Source organism: Drosophila santomea, chromosome 2R (assembly GCF_016746245.2).
Source record: "Drosophila santomea strain STO CAGO 1482 chromosome 2R, Prin_Dsan_1.1, whole genome shotgun sequence".
Taxonomy (NCBI): Eukaryota; Metazoa; Arthropoda; class Insecta; order Diptera; family Drosophilidae; genus Drosophila; species Drosophila santomea.
Window position 1 is genome coordinate 17824090 of NC_053017.2, and position 12668 is coordinate 17836757.

A 12668-nucleotide genomic window follows, 5' to 3' on the forward strand; every position below is an offset into this window, starting at 1 on the left:
AAGTGATGTGCCATTCCTAAGAATATCTTGCCATGAGTTTGATTGAAAAGAATGGCAAAGGAGGATGGGAGATGTCATAATACCTGAAACCTGATCTAAGATCGAAAGAGTGGTAAATGGTTTGGCTAAGTTAAAGATTGAGTCGAGCACTTCAAACTTGAATGAGCCATCAAATATTTTTAGTTATTTAGTATGTTCATTCTACTTAGATTTCTGAAAGGTAAATATTCCACTGAAGATACTTATTCAACTTGCTTAAGTGTTCACCAAGAAACTCCGAATTGTGCTAAGGCTAATCATAATTTATGCAAAGTTGAAAGATTCGTGTGTTTATGATGGAGTAATCTCTCCAACCCCAGACCTCCTTAACCTTTTGGTGGTGGCCCTCCCCAAATTAACCCTTATCCGTGCTCCACACATGCCAACCATGCTCTAATGAAAATCTATCACAGTCAGCGCAGGTCTCGCTGAAAAAGTAAATTCATTACACATTCCCAATTATGTGAGATACATTTTAACAAAGCAGCCGGGAAAAACCTCATCTTAATCAAGTAAATTAATAGCGGCGAGAAGGAGCGAGTTGCCAGTCAGAGATCAAAGTAATTAATTATAATAATTAAAAACTTTTCGGCAGTAGCTGCCGCGCTCACTTCATCACACTGAAGTTACCACAAACTTTTCGGCATTTGCATGAATGTTGTGAGAGAGATGGAGTGTGTGTTCAAAAGTGCGTGCACCTGTTGAGATTTCGGCAATTCCCCAAGCAAATCTCATATTCACATCTTGTTCGGTACCTCGCATCGTGCCTTCTTCTACGCACTTTTCCCCATTTTCCCCATTCATAATCTTCCTGGTGAGACTAGTAGTTATTGTCACCATCGCTTTTGTTGTCTTGGAGTGCAGTAGTTTTTTAATCAGCGCTAACAGCCTCGGAGGCTGTGAGGTTCCACTTGGCTGACCTAATACGCTAAAAGCATTTACCAACACTGCCTGCCACGCCCCCAAAACACGCCCACTGGCAATTGTTCGTGCTCAGCGGTGCAAGCAGTCGGCACATCGCGCCATCTCTTTCTAACCGGCAGTGGCGTACGCGGGATAAGAGGGTTTACAAGCCACCTGAAAGAATTTGTTTATTTATGTTTAGTAGTATATATGATCTGAACTAAACGATGATGGAACATTATTATTTTTAAAATATTCCCACATTATTGTAAATTTCTAACGATCTTAAAATACATTTTTGAAAGGCAACGATGAGGTTGTATCCTGTCTCGTCTCGTGTAGTTTACTTTTATGAGGTAATATAAGTCTTTTTTATTTTAAAAACTATTTTTTCACAATTTTCCAACTCTACTAACTTACAGTGCATACTCGCGTAAAACCCCCTGAACAAAAGGCCACGTACGCCCCTGGCTCCCTCGAATCATCCATCACTTTTTGCTGCGAGACTAAGCTTGAAGTGAAAGAGGATGAAGGATATAGGATGCAGATGCAGATGCAGGTTACAGGGTAGAAGGATTCATGGATATGGTATGTGGGATGCAATCATATAGAGTGTGCAAAAAAAAAAAGAGCACTTCCAATGCTGAAACCGCAGTGAATAAGCTGAGACATCTGCAAGGGGCGTGGCAGTGCGCCCACTTGGAAGCAATTAATCGAGCAAACGAAATGGTGAGTGAGACGAAAGTAAGTTCTTAGAGAGCAACTGAAAATATTAATTTAACAAGCCAACGCCTCTGTTAATTTACTTTTCTTTAATGTATAAAAGTTTACACTCGAAAAAACCTATGTTCTAACCACTATAATTGGCTTCGGTCTTCTGGACGTTAAGAACGCCGCTGTAATCGGTGGCGCCATGTATGGTGGTCACCTTCTGGTTGCCACTAGCATCGACGGTGGTCACGGATTGATGGATTTGGGTGACGGGCACGGCTCCGGATCCGTAGCTCTGCTGTGAGCTAATGAGGGATCCAAATCCGCTGTTGGTGTTGATGCTCGAAGCGGTGTTGTAGGCGCCATCGTTGTACGCGCCGTTGTTGTACGCGCCGTTGTTGTAGGCGCCGTTGTTGGAGCTGGGATTATAGTTTCCAGTGGAGGAGTCCTCGCCAAAACGGCTATCGAAGGACACACCACTGTAAATATTGACACGATCATTAGTAAGCACCAATGGATGTGCTCATTTTTGAGATAACTTACGCAGGCACGGCAGCAGCATTCTGCTGGGTGTAAGTGCTGCCCGCTTGACCGGAGCCATCGGGATTTTGAACAGAGTGCGAGGCGAAGGTATAGGAACCTCCGTTTCCACTGGAGGATGAGGAGGATGATGACGAGGATGACGAACTAAACACCTGGCGACGCAGACGCCTCAGCAGATGGCCATTAACGGGGTGGACATCCGACGGGTGACCCTCCGAGTCCAAGGTGAAGAAGGCACGGGGCAAGAACTGGCCAGCTGAGAAAGTAATGAATTCAGAGGTAAGTATCTGAAATGTATCTATATAGTACATCTAAAGCTTGCACTCTATTCACACGTCTCGGTGATTTACCACGAAGTTATATTATTGACATATATAAAAACCCATGAATCATAGCATATAGCTTATACAAAAGAAAATTAAACGTTCTATCATCTATCAAAAGCAATGATAATCCCAAAAGTATGCTTTTACTTAAATCTTAAGCAATCAACAAAGGCAATTTCTTTTCCGAACGTGAAAGTTTGTACACTCAGCGATGGCGTGAATAATCAAACCTAATCCGAGTATGAATAGCCATATTATTCAAATCTTAATAAAATAAAAAACAAATTGTTGTGCGGAAAGTTTTGCTGGGCAAACATTGTCGCAAAGCTAATGAGCTAGCGAATTTCACAAACCAGTTTCGGTATCCGGATGGGTCGATAGGTTTTTGGCTATTATTAACATACTCACACCCGTCGACCGACTTGTTAATTTAATTAATAATAAACGCGACAGCAGCCCTGGCTAGCGATGATGTAACTGCAAAATGTGGCTTAAGCTCTCCTCTAATTATACTTAAATTGCTTTTTTGCTCACCGGAAGAGGCCGAGGCGGCAGAAATCGCAAACAGAGCGATGGCGATCACAGCGTATTTCATTGTGAAGCGGAATGGATCTGTAAGAACACACTTGGGCACTTAGTTGGGGTAATTCGGCGGGGATCTGCAGGGGCTTATCTGTAGCTCACCACTCACAAAGACGAAACGAAACGAAACGAAAGACTGAGGCAGCGAACGCGTGAAAAGTTCCAAAACGACTAAGCTCGCGGTGCGGCTCCCTAGCGCTTTTATATGGAAATTTTGAACGCTGACGCAGTGCGAACCATCAACATCATTATCATCTAAAGCTGGAAGAACAAGCAGAAGCCGTCAAACAAGCAGAAGAGTTGGGCAAATAACTTCACCGGTAGACTTAACAATAAACAAATACAATCAAATAAGAGCCAGGCCTTTAGAGTTCTTGAAAACCTCCGACTGTGGCTCATAAACGTTAAGTTAAGCCCCATGATTCATAAGGTTTAATAACATCACAGCTCTCAGTTAATTTCTCTCTCTCCGCACCAGAGTTTATCTCACAAATAAATCCACCGAAAAAGTTAATGATTATGAGGAATACATGACGAAGCAGCCAAGCGCCAACTGGGGGATATCTGTTCTGTTTGTTTTCACTTTATTTGTATTTGGCATTATATGTGCATATATTCATTCGAACGCCTATGAACGAATAACAAGCCAAGCTGTCGTTGAAAGCTCGTTGAAATTGGCCAAGTGCCCTCACTCTTCCTTATTGTTGTGCCAGTCTGCGCCTTGAGCTCTGTTTTTGACCCTATTCGTGTTTGGCGATAAAGAACTTCTCGAACTTCTTCCCTTTGCCTTGGGGCAATAACCTGATTACAACGTGGCCAACACCTAGCATACATACATTCTACTGTGCCGAGCATAAAGCTAAACTATGTATATGCCTTCATTTGTTTAATGGCTGGCATGCGTCCAAAAATTATAATATTTTGTGAATTTTAATAATATTATTATGTCTAGCTCGGTTTTACCGCTCCATCTGTTCGAAACCTAACTGGTTTTGATGGGGTTTTCGATGGATTGTGCTCGACCAAATGAAAACAAATGTTGTTATTTAATTTTACATTATCATATATGTGTATTCCAGGAAATTCGTTAAATTAACCGGTTTTCAAAATAAGTTGCTCAATTTTTTGCCTAAAATAATAATGCGTTGATGATACAAAATATAAGAAAGCCATAAATCAAGTATTAGAACCAAAATTAAACTGCGCATACACATTTTTTACGTGTTGGTGATTCAAAGTTGGGAATTTCTAACAACTGCAATTGAATAGACATACATATATATATTTATCAGTAAAATATTAGCAATATTTCACGCACTACTTAAGCCAATACACAACCACCATTCGGTTTTCTTTTTAACGCATCAAAAGATTCAATTCCTTGGATTTATATTAATCTAATTGAAATCCACAAATTTGTTGCCATTTGTTGAGCAGAAGTATTTTTGAATTTCGCACACGTTCCTTCGCAAAAATACGTACAAATATTGAATACGAACAAGACAAGGAAAAATTCAATTTTTTTCCGCAAAAATGGTGACAGAGCAAAATGCTGGCCGCCGCCTACTAGGAAAAATAATCCCCAGCCGATTTGAACGATTTATTATTTGGCCCAGCCAACTCGGAGCCTGTCCGGCGACCCGGAACCATTAATCATCCGAGTCCAGATCCAAGTCCGAATCCGAATCCGAGTCAGAGTCCGAGTCCCAATACGAGTGGTGGACAGGCGGCGGGCACTGCAATTGGTGGACACTTTGGAGGAGAAGAAACTTTTGCGGTACGTGGCAACGTGTTGAAATTACAAAATGTGTTAAAAAATGAAAGGGCAGGGGGCGGGTAAAAAGCAAAATAATATATTTTGTACACACACACACAGCGACTTTTGTCTCTGCTCGCCGTCCATATAAAAAACATAAATTTCCTTTGAGAATAGAACTGGTGGTGGGGGGTGGGGCAAGGTGATTATGTTTGACAGCCGACTTGGGACACGGAGCACCGCCCTCTTTTTCATCGCCAGACAGGACATAGGACATGGGTATTAGATCCTGGCCAAAGTGCCAAAACTGGCTTCGCTGGCCGTCTGATTTACGGCCAACTATTTGGTTGTTTTGTTTTAATTTTTTCCACTTCCCTGCCTTCGATACTCAACTTACAAGTTATAAAACCAAATATTTAAAGTACCATTTGATTTTCTTTGGCCTTCAATGATGATTTTCCCGCATCTCAGGGGATCAGCGGAAAATATGAATTGTTGAAACAGCTGAAGGAAATAATCGGAATTCCAAATCGGAATTCCAAATCTGTTTAATGTTTCTCATTTTTCGGATTGGGGGCCAAGTGATAATGTGCTTTTTAGCATCAACCTCCCTCAAGCGAAATTGATTTTCAATGTTTTTCTGGTCTTCTGTTTTTCGCCTAAAAATACACAAAAGAGTCGACAAAATTTGACTGTGATTGTCACTTGAATGTGTGTGCTGGAAAAACCCACTCGAAATCCACTTCACCAGATATGTCAGCATGGAATCACGAACCTCGCCTGATTTCTCCAGTGATTTTTCGCAATCAGCCTGATGAGGATGTGCAGAGTACGTTGCTCATGGAGGCTGTGCTATGATTAGTATCCTTTCAGCCAGGTCAAAAGTGACGCTCTGGCATGCCAAGTGGCCTCGGCCAAATGAAACTTTAATGGGGAACGAGGACACAAGGCTAGGAGTAGCTGACTGATGAACTACGTGATGGTCAGAGGAATTGAAGTTACACTGGAAAATAAGCAAATAAGCTATTAAGCTAAAATAGCTAAGGCTAAAAAGTCAACGCAGGATTAAGTAAGAATGTGAATCAATGACATACTGTTCATTCTATATCTAAATAATAATTAAGAACAAACCTCTAAACATAAATCTGATAATAACAAACCACAAAAGTAGGGATTGAAAGCTTGCAATAAAAAAATATTAATAAATATATTATTTAATATTTCGAATTTTGTAAAAATATTATAATCCTCATTAATCTGTTTGACCTTTACTGGAATATGCATTTTATCGCAGTGTAAGTGGATAGTCAACGACAAAGTGAAATGCATTGAGGTTGGTGGCGAACAAACGCGACCTGAATCTCGAATATTTGCCAGCCTACTCCGCCCACTGAGGTTATATAGCTACTGTGACTAGCATATGCCAGATATGGCTGGCGTATCAATTCCGATAATGTACTTGGACCACGAGTATCTTTATTATCCTGGCTGCTGTGCAATTATTTCCGACTGTCTTTCGCTCTTGCGCTGGCCCGCTTTTCCGAGTCCTGGGAAACGCAAACAAAGGATATTTTGCGCACACGCCTTGGACATGATTGCATCCGGGCAGGAAGCCTTGCGTCGTGTCCTTTTGCATCCTTACATCCTTACATTCGCGTGCTTCCTTCCTGGCGATCAGATCCCCTGGCTGGTTTTCATCCGCAATTTTCACGCCCACTTTGTTTGATGATGACAAATCTCGTTGCGTGTTATCAGATTGGCCAACTTTCCGTTGCCCTTCCGTATGGCATAATTATGTTTATCTTTGGAAGCTGCGCTCCTGCCACGTGTCCTTGCGTTTTGGTTAGCTTCCTGCGATTTGGCTTGGAACGGAACGAGTGCCACGTGCTAATCGGCGGTCGTCTGCAACGCCCATGCACCCCACACACCCACCCCCCTTGTAAATGCAACCCCGCCTTACATGTCCGATAATTGAAATCGCTAAGCTGAACATCGGAATCGGAATGGCTTCATTAATCAGGTCACTTTGATGGCAGCGCATAATTTTCTCCATAAATTTGAATGGGGGGAAGTTCAGAAGGGGGAAGTGGTCTATATAGCACTTAGCCCAATTGAATTTGCTCATTTCGTGTTAGATAATTGGGATAAAAATGCTTCGGTTATGAATCAGGAATGATAGATAGGATCATAGCTATTGTATTATATATACATAGAACTAAAGAAGTAAAGGAAAAAATTAGTACTTTGTACCTATATATTCAGCAAAATACGCCCGCTTTAAATTAAATTTGCTCATTTACCTTTAAGGACATTCTCTGCTTAATGAGTGCACTCACGCCCACACTCACTTACAAGCGAATGAGTGTCGCCCTGCGGACGCATAAATTATGAATAAAAGCCTCACACACGTGGAGAAAGAGAGGGTTATATGTATAAATGCAGAGAGTGAGTGGGACAGTCTGAGGCCAAGAAGTGTACTAAATATTTAAGTACTTAAAACCATAAACCTGAGTATTTATAAATTGGCTTTAACAAGCTCGAATGTGAGTGTGGATGGGTGTGTCTGTGGGCAGACCCTTTTTTTGGGGCACAAGGAGTGAAGCTCGACTCCATTCATTAGAAATGCTCACTAATGTGCCCGACTTAATAATAATCAAATTTATATGCATGGTTATGTCCTTTAGAGCAGGACTGAGCACGAAACTGAAGTTTCGAGAGGATTGGCTGTTGGCTTTACTGAGAAACCGTCGAGAATGAGACGAAGACAAGTGTCAATATCCTTGTATATAATTTTCCTAAATGTCTGACCAAAAGTGCAGATGTCCAGTATCGAAACACGCCCAAGTCCTTCACCGTTAGTTCGTTGCCAGTTGCCAGTTACCAGTTACCATTTACCAGTTTCTTGTTTGTTTTTGTTTGTTAGCCAGCTTGTTTACGGCCGACACTGAGACTAAATGGCCAAAAAGGTCGCCCCCTCGGGATTGCCTTAGTCCTGCTGCCAGCTTCCTCATTTCTTTTTGGGTCCGATGAGATTTGAAAATTTCACAAAAATTAATTAGGAACGCTGGCATCCATGTTGTGATAGGCTAGTTCCTTTCGCCTACAAACCTTTTCGATTTGACCGCTGAGAATCATCTTTTTGGCCACACCCGAAATCCTCGTTCTGCTCACAAGAAGCGACAATAAAAACAAATTACAATTGCAACAATGGCAGCGACAGCCAAACATTTGAGGCATTTTCTCCAAACACACACACTTACACACACACACAAACACTTCAGTTAAATGAACATTTGCAGGATCGAGATATTTATTTATTACAGGGGTTGCACTGCAGGAGCATTAACCCCTTGCTGCCCACGGCAGCCTCTAGCAACGGAGGACTGAAAAAATTGAAATAAATTACCAAAACTAAAGGCAACAACTGTTCGCATAATGAAGTCAAATTATATTTCTGCCCGCGTGCACTGCTAAAAATATATATGTTAAATATGTGAAATTATTTTCAAGTTTCACGTTAACTTCCATGCAATTAGCTAACCTTGCAGTTCTTCAGTTCCTTTGTTATATTATCATCATTTATGGAAGTTTCTTATCAATGTAGCTTAATTTTTCGCTGTGTATTTGGAGAAGGGGGAGTTGGAACACAGAGATGGGGTGCACAAAAGATGATCAGGGAAGGAGTGAGTGGTTCAAACTATCTGGGCGTCGGAATAGCGAAGGGTGCGTCCTTTGCTGGTCCTTGAAATTATGCAAATCGGCTGCACTTCAGTTACCACTACCCCTACTAAAACGCAGTGAAAAGCCCCTACAAACAAACGTATTAGTGTCATCGGGCATTTGCCAAGCCATTTCATTGACACGTAGAACACCTTTTCGTCCACTTCGCATGATGTTATCATTTAATTCTTGGGGAATTAACACGGACATTGTCAACCGTAAATGAGCTAATTAATCTAGTAAATGTGTCGCAGCTCATTCCACCTTCAAACAGGAGTGGGTTCGCGTTTTTGTGGTTCTCCAGAGGATCCCCAATGCTGACACGCTTCTCCAGGTGCCGGAGGTGTGGGAAATGGAAAATGGAAAATGGGCAGGGTTGCCCCCTCGGGGAGCTGCACTAAAACCCCAAATGAGATGCATGAATTCCTCTCCGACGGCAAGCAGCTCATAAAAGTTTACATCGAAGTGTTTATAGCACATTTTGGGGTAACTTCTACTTGGAATTTAATTAAATGCAAACTAAAGAAAAACTATATTGAGGCAACTCCTGCATTACTCTCAGTTAAATTTGAAATTTTATGCAATATAAACTAAAGATTTTATATTCATACAACTTCAAAAGTTGTATTGTAAAAATATAAACTAACGATTTTAGATTCATTTAAATGCATACTTCTTCAGACGTTGTATTGAGATATCTTAAATTTTTATATCAAATTTAAGTTCTCCTTCTCTTATTTTTGGATATTTTGGCTAACTACTTTTGGCCACAAACCGATCTTTTGTCGCGCCAAAGTTAATGAACCAGCGGCACTTTTCCAATCTCGCATTTGATGCGTTGGATGCCACATATTTGGCCAGGCTGAAAAATAATTTCATGTTTATGGCCACGTTGTTTTCACCGGCCACAAAAATGCTTATCGAACGGCTGAGATCGCCAAGCGAGACTTGTAAATATTTATGATTTTTTGCGATTTTTATTCGACTGATAAACGGGTTTTTCCCATCGCACAGTTGGCATGTGCGAAAATGTTTGTGGGAAGAAATTGTGCACCTAACCCACACGTTTCACCTTCTGTTTGCTGAAATAATAAATCTGAAGAAAGGTTGTTGTGTTTTTGAAGACTCCACCCCTTTTGTTGTTCTTATGTAAACGAAACCTTTTTTTTTCTACATAGACATATAGTGGAGTTACCCTCATGAGAACGTTTAGGCCGAGAATTGGGTAAATATTTAAACTGGTTGCGATTGTTTTGGCAAAAATCGTTGCAGTTGGCCAAACACGTGTTTGAGATAATTTAATTAAATTTACTTGGCTTTTTTACCCGTGCCACGTGCCACTCGAGTCCAGTTTGCTGCCCTCGAAATGGAGTGGCAAACACTTGAGCACTTGCTTCAAAACTGCGGCAAGTGCAGTTGGGTGGGTTGCTTACTTGGTTGGCTGGCTGGCTGGTTGGTGAAAATTCCTAGGAATCGAAAACTTTGGTGGTCTGCGATCGGCAGACAATGCAACAATGTCGTACGTACTTGGATGAATCGCTGGCATCTGTGGACGTGCGCAGTCCGTGGAGAATAAACCGAAATTCCCCCGAATTTCCTCACGACAATGATGCGGCGATGATGACTTGTGGAAATCAAGCAATGAGTTTCCCTCCATCTGTAACTAAATATGATTTATTTCCACGGTGTGTTAGCCGCTCTCGCCCCTCTCATTAGTCGAGGCCCCGGGTAATTTGCATAAGTGTCCTGGCCCCAGGAACCAGGAACCAAAGGACACACACTTGAGAGCGAGTGCGAGAGCTGGAAACTAATTAAAATGTTCGCGCCTCAAATTTCCTCCGCTCGCCCTTATTTATGACCCTGTGAATGTCTTGCATATGGACGGAGTTGAGATCCTCGCCTGCAGCTCCTTCTCATTTTCCTGCTTTATTTTTTGTTTACGAGTGACAAATGGGACATTTACATGCGACTCAGTTTGCATATTGGAATTATTCATGGTTTCTTTAAAGATGGCGCAGGATGTGAAGTCGCTGGAAAAGGGTGAGGGTTTCCTCGAGGAAATGGAAGAGGTTGCTTATGGACATAGTGTAAGTCTCCTCATAGTACCAATATGGGGGCATATAAAAGCGTTTATTTGATGAGCTCAATGTAAACATACTCTATTTAAATACATTTTTTGGGACTAGTGATTATGGGTCTTTCCACATCTAAAAAAATGTTTAATGTGTTATATACAGTATAGAAGTATCAACCTGTATATAACCAGTAACTGATTGTAAAATCCGTAAGTCCACAAATCCGCTTATTTATGCCAAAGAGTCAAGCCTCCGGCTAATTGACAAAAGTGTAATTGTGGTGACGAGAGTCCTGCCGATTGTCACTTTCCCAACCCTCCGTAATCCCCTATCCATAAGTCAGCATAGGGGTTGGGTGAAAATCAAGGACGGAGAATGTACCAACAAATTATTTAGCAATTGGCTAGTGCTAGTCCAGCACCATGTAAATCCAATTGTAAACAATTTGAATCAAATTCCGGGGGCAGCAGCACCGAAAGGGGGTGGCATGGGTTAAGGGGTCACATGGCGTTCCATGACAGCTGTCGCAGCCGGGAAAACTCCGCTGAGTCCACTGAGAATTGGGCGCGATAAAAGGGGTTAATCGAACACGCGGACCACGGCTTTTGGATCGGGGAATTTTCTTCACCTTTGCGGAAAAAGAAAATCTATTTGTCGAAGGGCGTGGAATTTCCTTTTGGGTATTTTGGTTAATTAGCGATGTCTGGGGACATCTTCTGTCTGCTCTTTTCGCCTCTGATTTACACATAAAATTGTTGTGCCCTCAGCTCTGGGGAAATGTTTCCAGAACTTCTCAGCTTCTCAAAAATAGACCAACAAGTGTGAGAGTGGGAAAAATTCGGAAATTTCGAAAAAAACGAGTTGCCGTCTTTCGGTTAACGGAGTTTTCGGGCCTTGTCAGAAGTTAATGAGATTACCACGCCCCACAAATTAATTCACGGAAAAGTCAAACAAACTCTCCCTCTCTCTCTCTCTCTCGCTCTCTCTATCTCTCTCTTTCCCTCGTTCATTCAATCGGTCACAGGCAGAAACCGCAAATGCGGAAAATGCAAATTGTTTTTCATGTGAACCCAGAACCTCAGAAACCACTGCCATCCCCTGACCTTTTCACCTTTTCTTCTCCTAACGAGGCGTGAAAATTTTGTGGGCGGTCCCGGTAACTAATCCCTTGCTGAAGGAAGAGGAAGAGGCATGTGGAAGGGGCATGTGGATGTTGAGGGTATGCCTATGGGCACTCCACAGTGTTTGACAACTTCTTCGGCCTGCATAATGTGCGAAAGTCAAAAGGGTTAAACCCGAAAATGATGACTAATCAAGTATGTGCTCACAGCAATTGTAAAACCAAATTCAAGTTATAATGGAAGTACTCCTATATGTACAATAACTAATATTTAATATCAGAAAATGAATTACATGAATGAATTACAAACTTATACATCAGGTAAATTTTAGAATTTACTATATACGCCCTATTTATTTGTTGGTTTTTTATATTTCATTTCTCATTTAACAATTCAAAAGTAAAATCATTTGGATACATATGTATAAGTATACTTTAATTAATAATATACATTAAATATAAAAATTAAAAAAAATATTACAATAACAAACATAAACTTAATGAAGGACTTATGGTTGCAGTTTTTCCATTTTCACGACTGAACATTTTTAGACATCCAAGTGTGCAGTTCCAATATTCCTCTACCGTTCCGCGTAGCTAGGCGCTGCTTGGGTTTTGAACTGCTTTGCCGACAGCTAAAGAGAATCGCCGCTCTCTCTTGAAGTCGCCTGCTCAACTGGCCAATCAGGTTTGAGCACCGCACACAATGGCAATTGCCTTTTGGGCTCCCCAGAGATTTTGGTTTTGGTTGTGGGTTTTAGTTACCGTTTTGCTTGTGTGTTTTGCATTTTGGAGCCTTGTGCTTACTGGCTTTGGCTTTGGCTTTGTCTTTGCCTTTGCAGGCGTTGACACTTGGGTTTCCCAAAAGAGCTGAATCGAAGGTGCCTGGGAAT

At 41.5% G+C, this 12668-nt stretch overlaps 1 protein-coding gene across 2 annotated transcripts; it reads right to left on the reverse strand.

Moving 5' to 3' along the window:
* Window positions 1–1735: 1735 nt before the first annotated feature.
* Window positions 1736–3283, reverse strand: LOC120447087 (uncharacterized protein DDB_G0271670). Of its 2 annotated transcripts, none has more exons than XM_039628489.1 (4): window positions 3207–3283; window positions 3057–3134; window positions 2197–2452; window positions 1736–2132 (listed from the first exon to the last, which is right to left on the reverse strand). In XM_039628489.1, exons 2-4 carry the CDS (start codon window positions 3115–3117, stop codon window positions 1793–1795), a joined length of 657 nt encoding a protein of 218 aa, XP_039484423.1. In that variant the 5' UTR covers window positions 3118–3134; window positions 3207–3283; the 3' UTR covers window positions 1736–1792. The 2 variants fall into 2 exon arrangements, with proteins under 2 accessions (XP_039484423.1, XP_039484424.1); XM_039628490.1 differs by having other exon boundaries at window positions 3214–3278.
* Between the last annotated feature and the right edge of the window lie 9385 nt (window positions 3284–12668).

Coding starts and splice junctions, on each gene's coding strand:
- LOC120447087 (XM_039628489.1), bottom strand. CDS start 3,117: ATGAAATACGCTGTGATCGCCATCGCTCTGTTTGCGATTTCTGCCGCC. Junction 2,453..3,056: donor TGCCGCCTCGGCCTCTTCCG/GTGAGCAAAAAA, acceptor TTACTTTCTCAG/CTGGCCAGTTCTTGCCCCGT. Junction 2,133..2,196: donor AATGCTGCTGCCGTGCCTGC/GTAAGTTATCTC, acceptor CAATATTTACAG/TGGTGTGTCCTTCGATAGCC.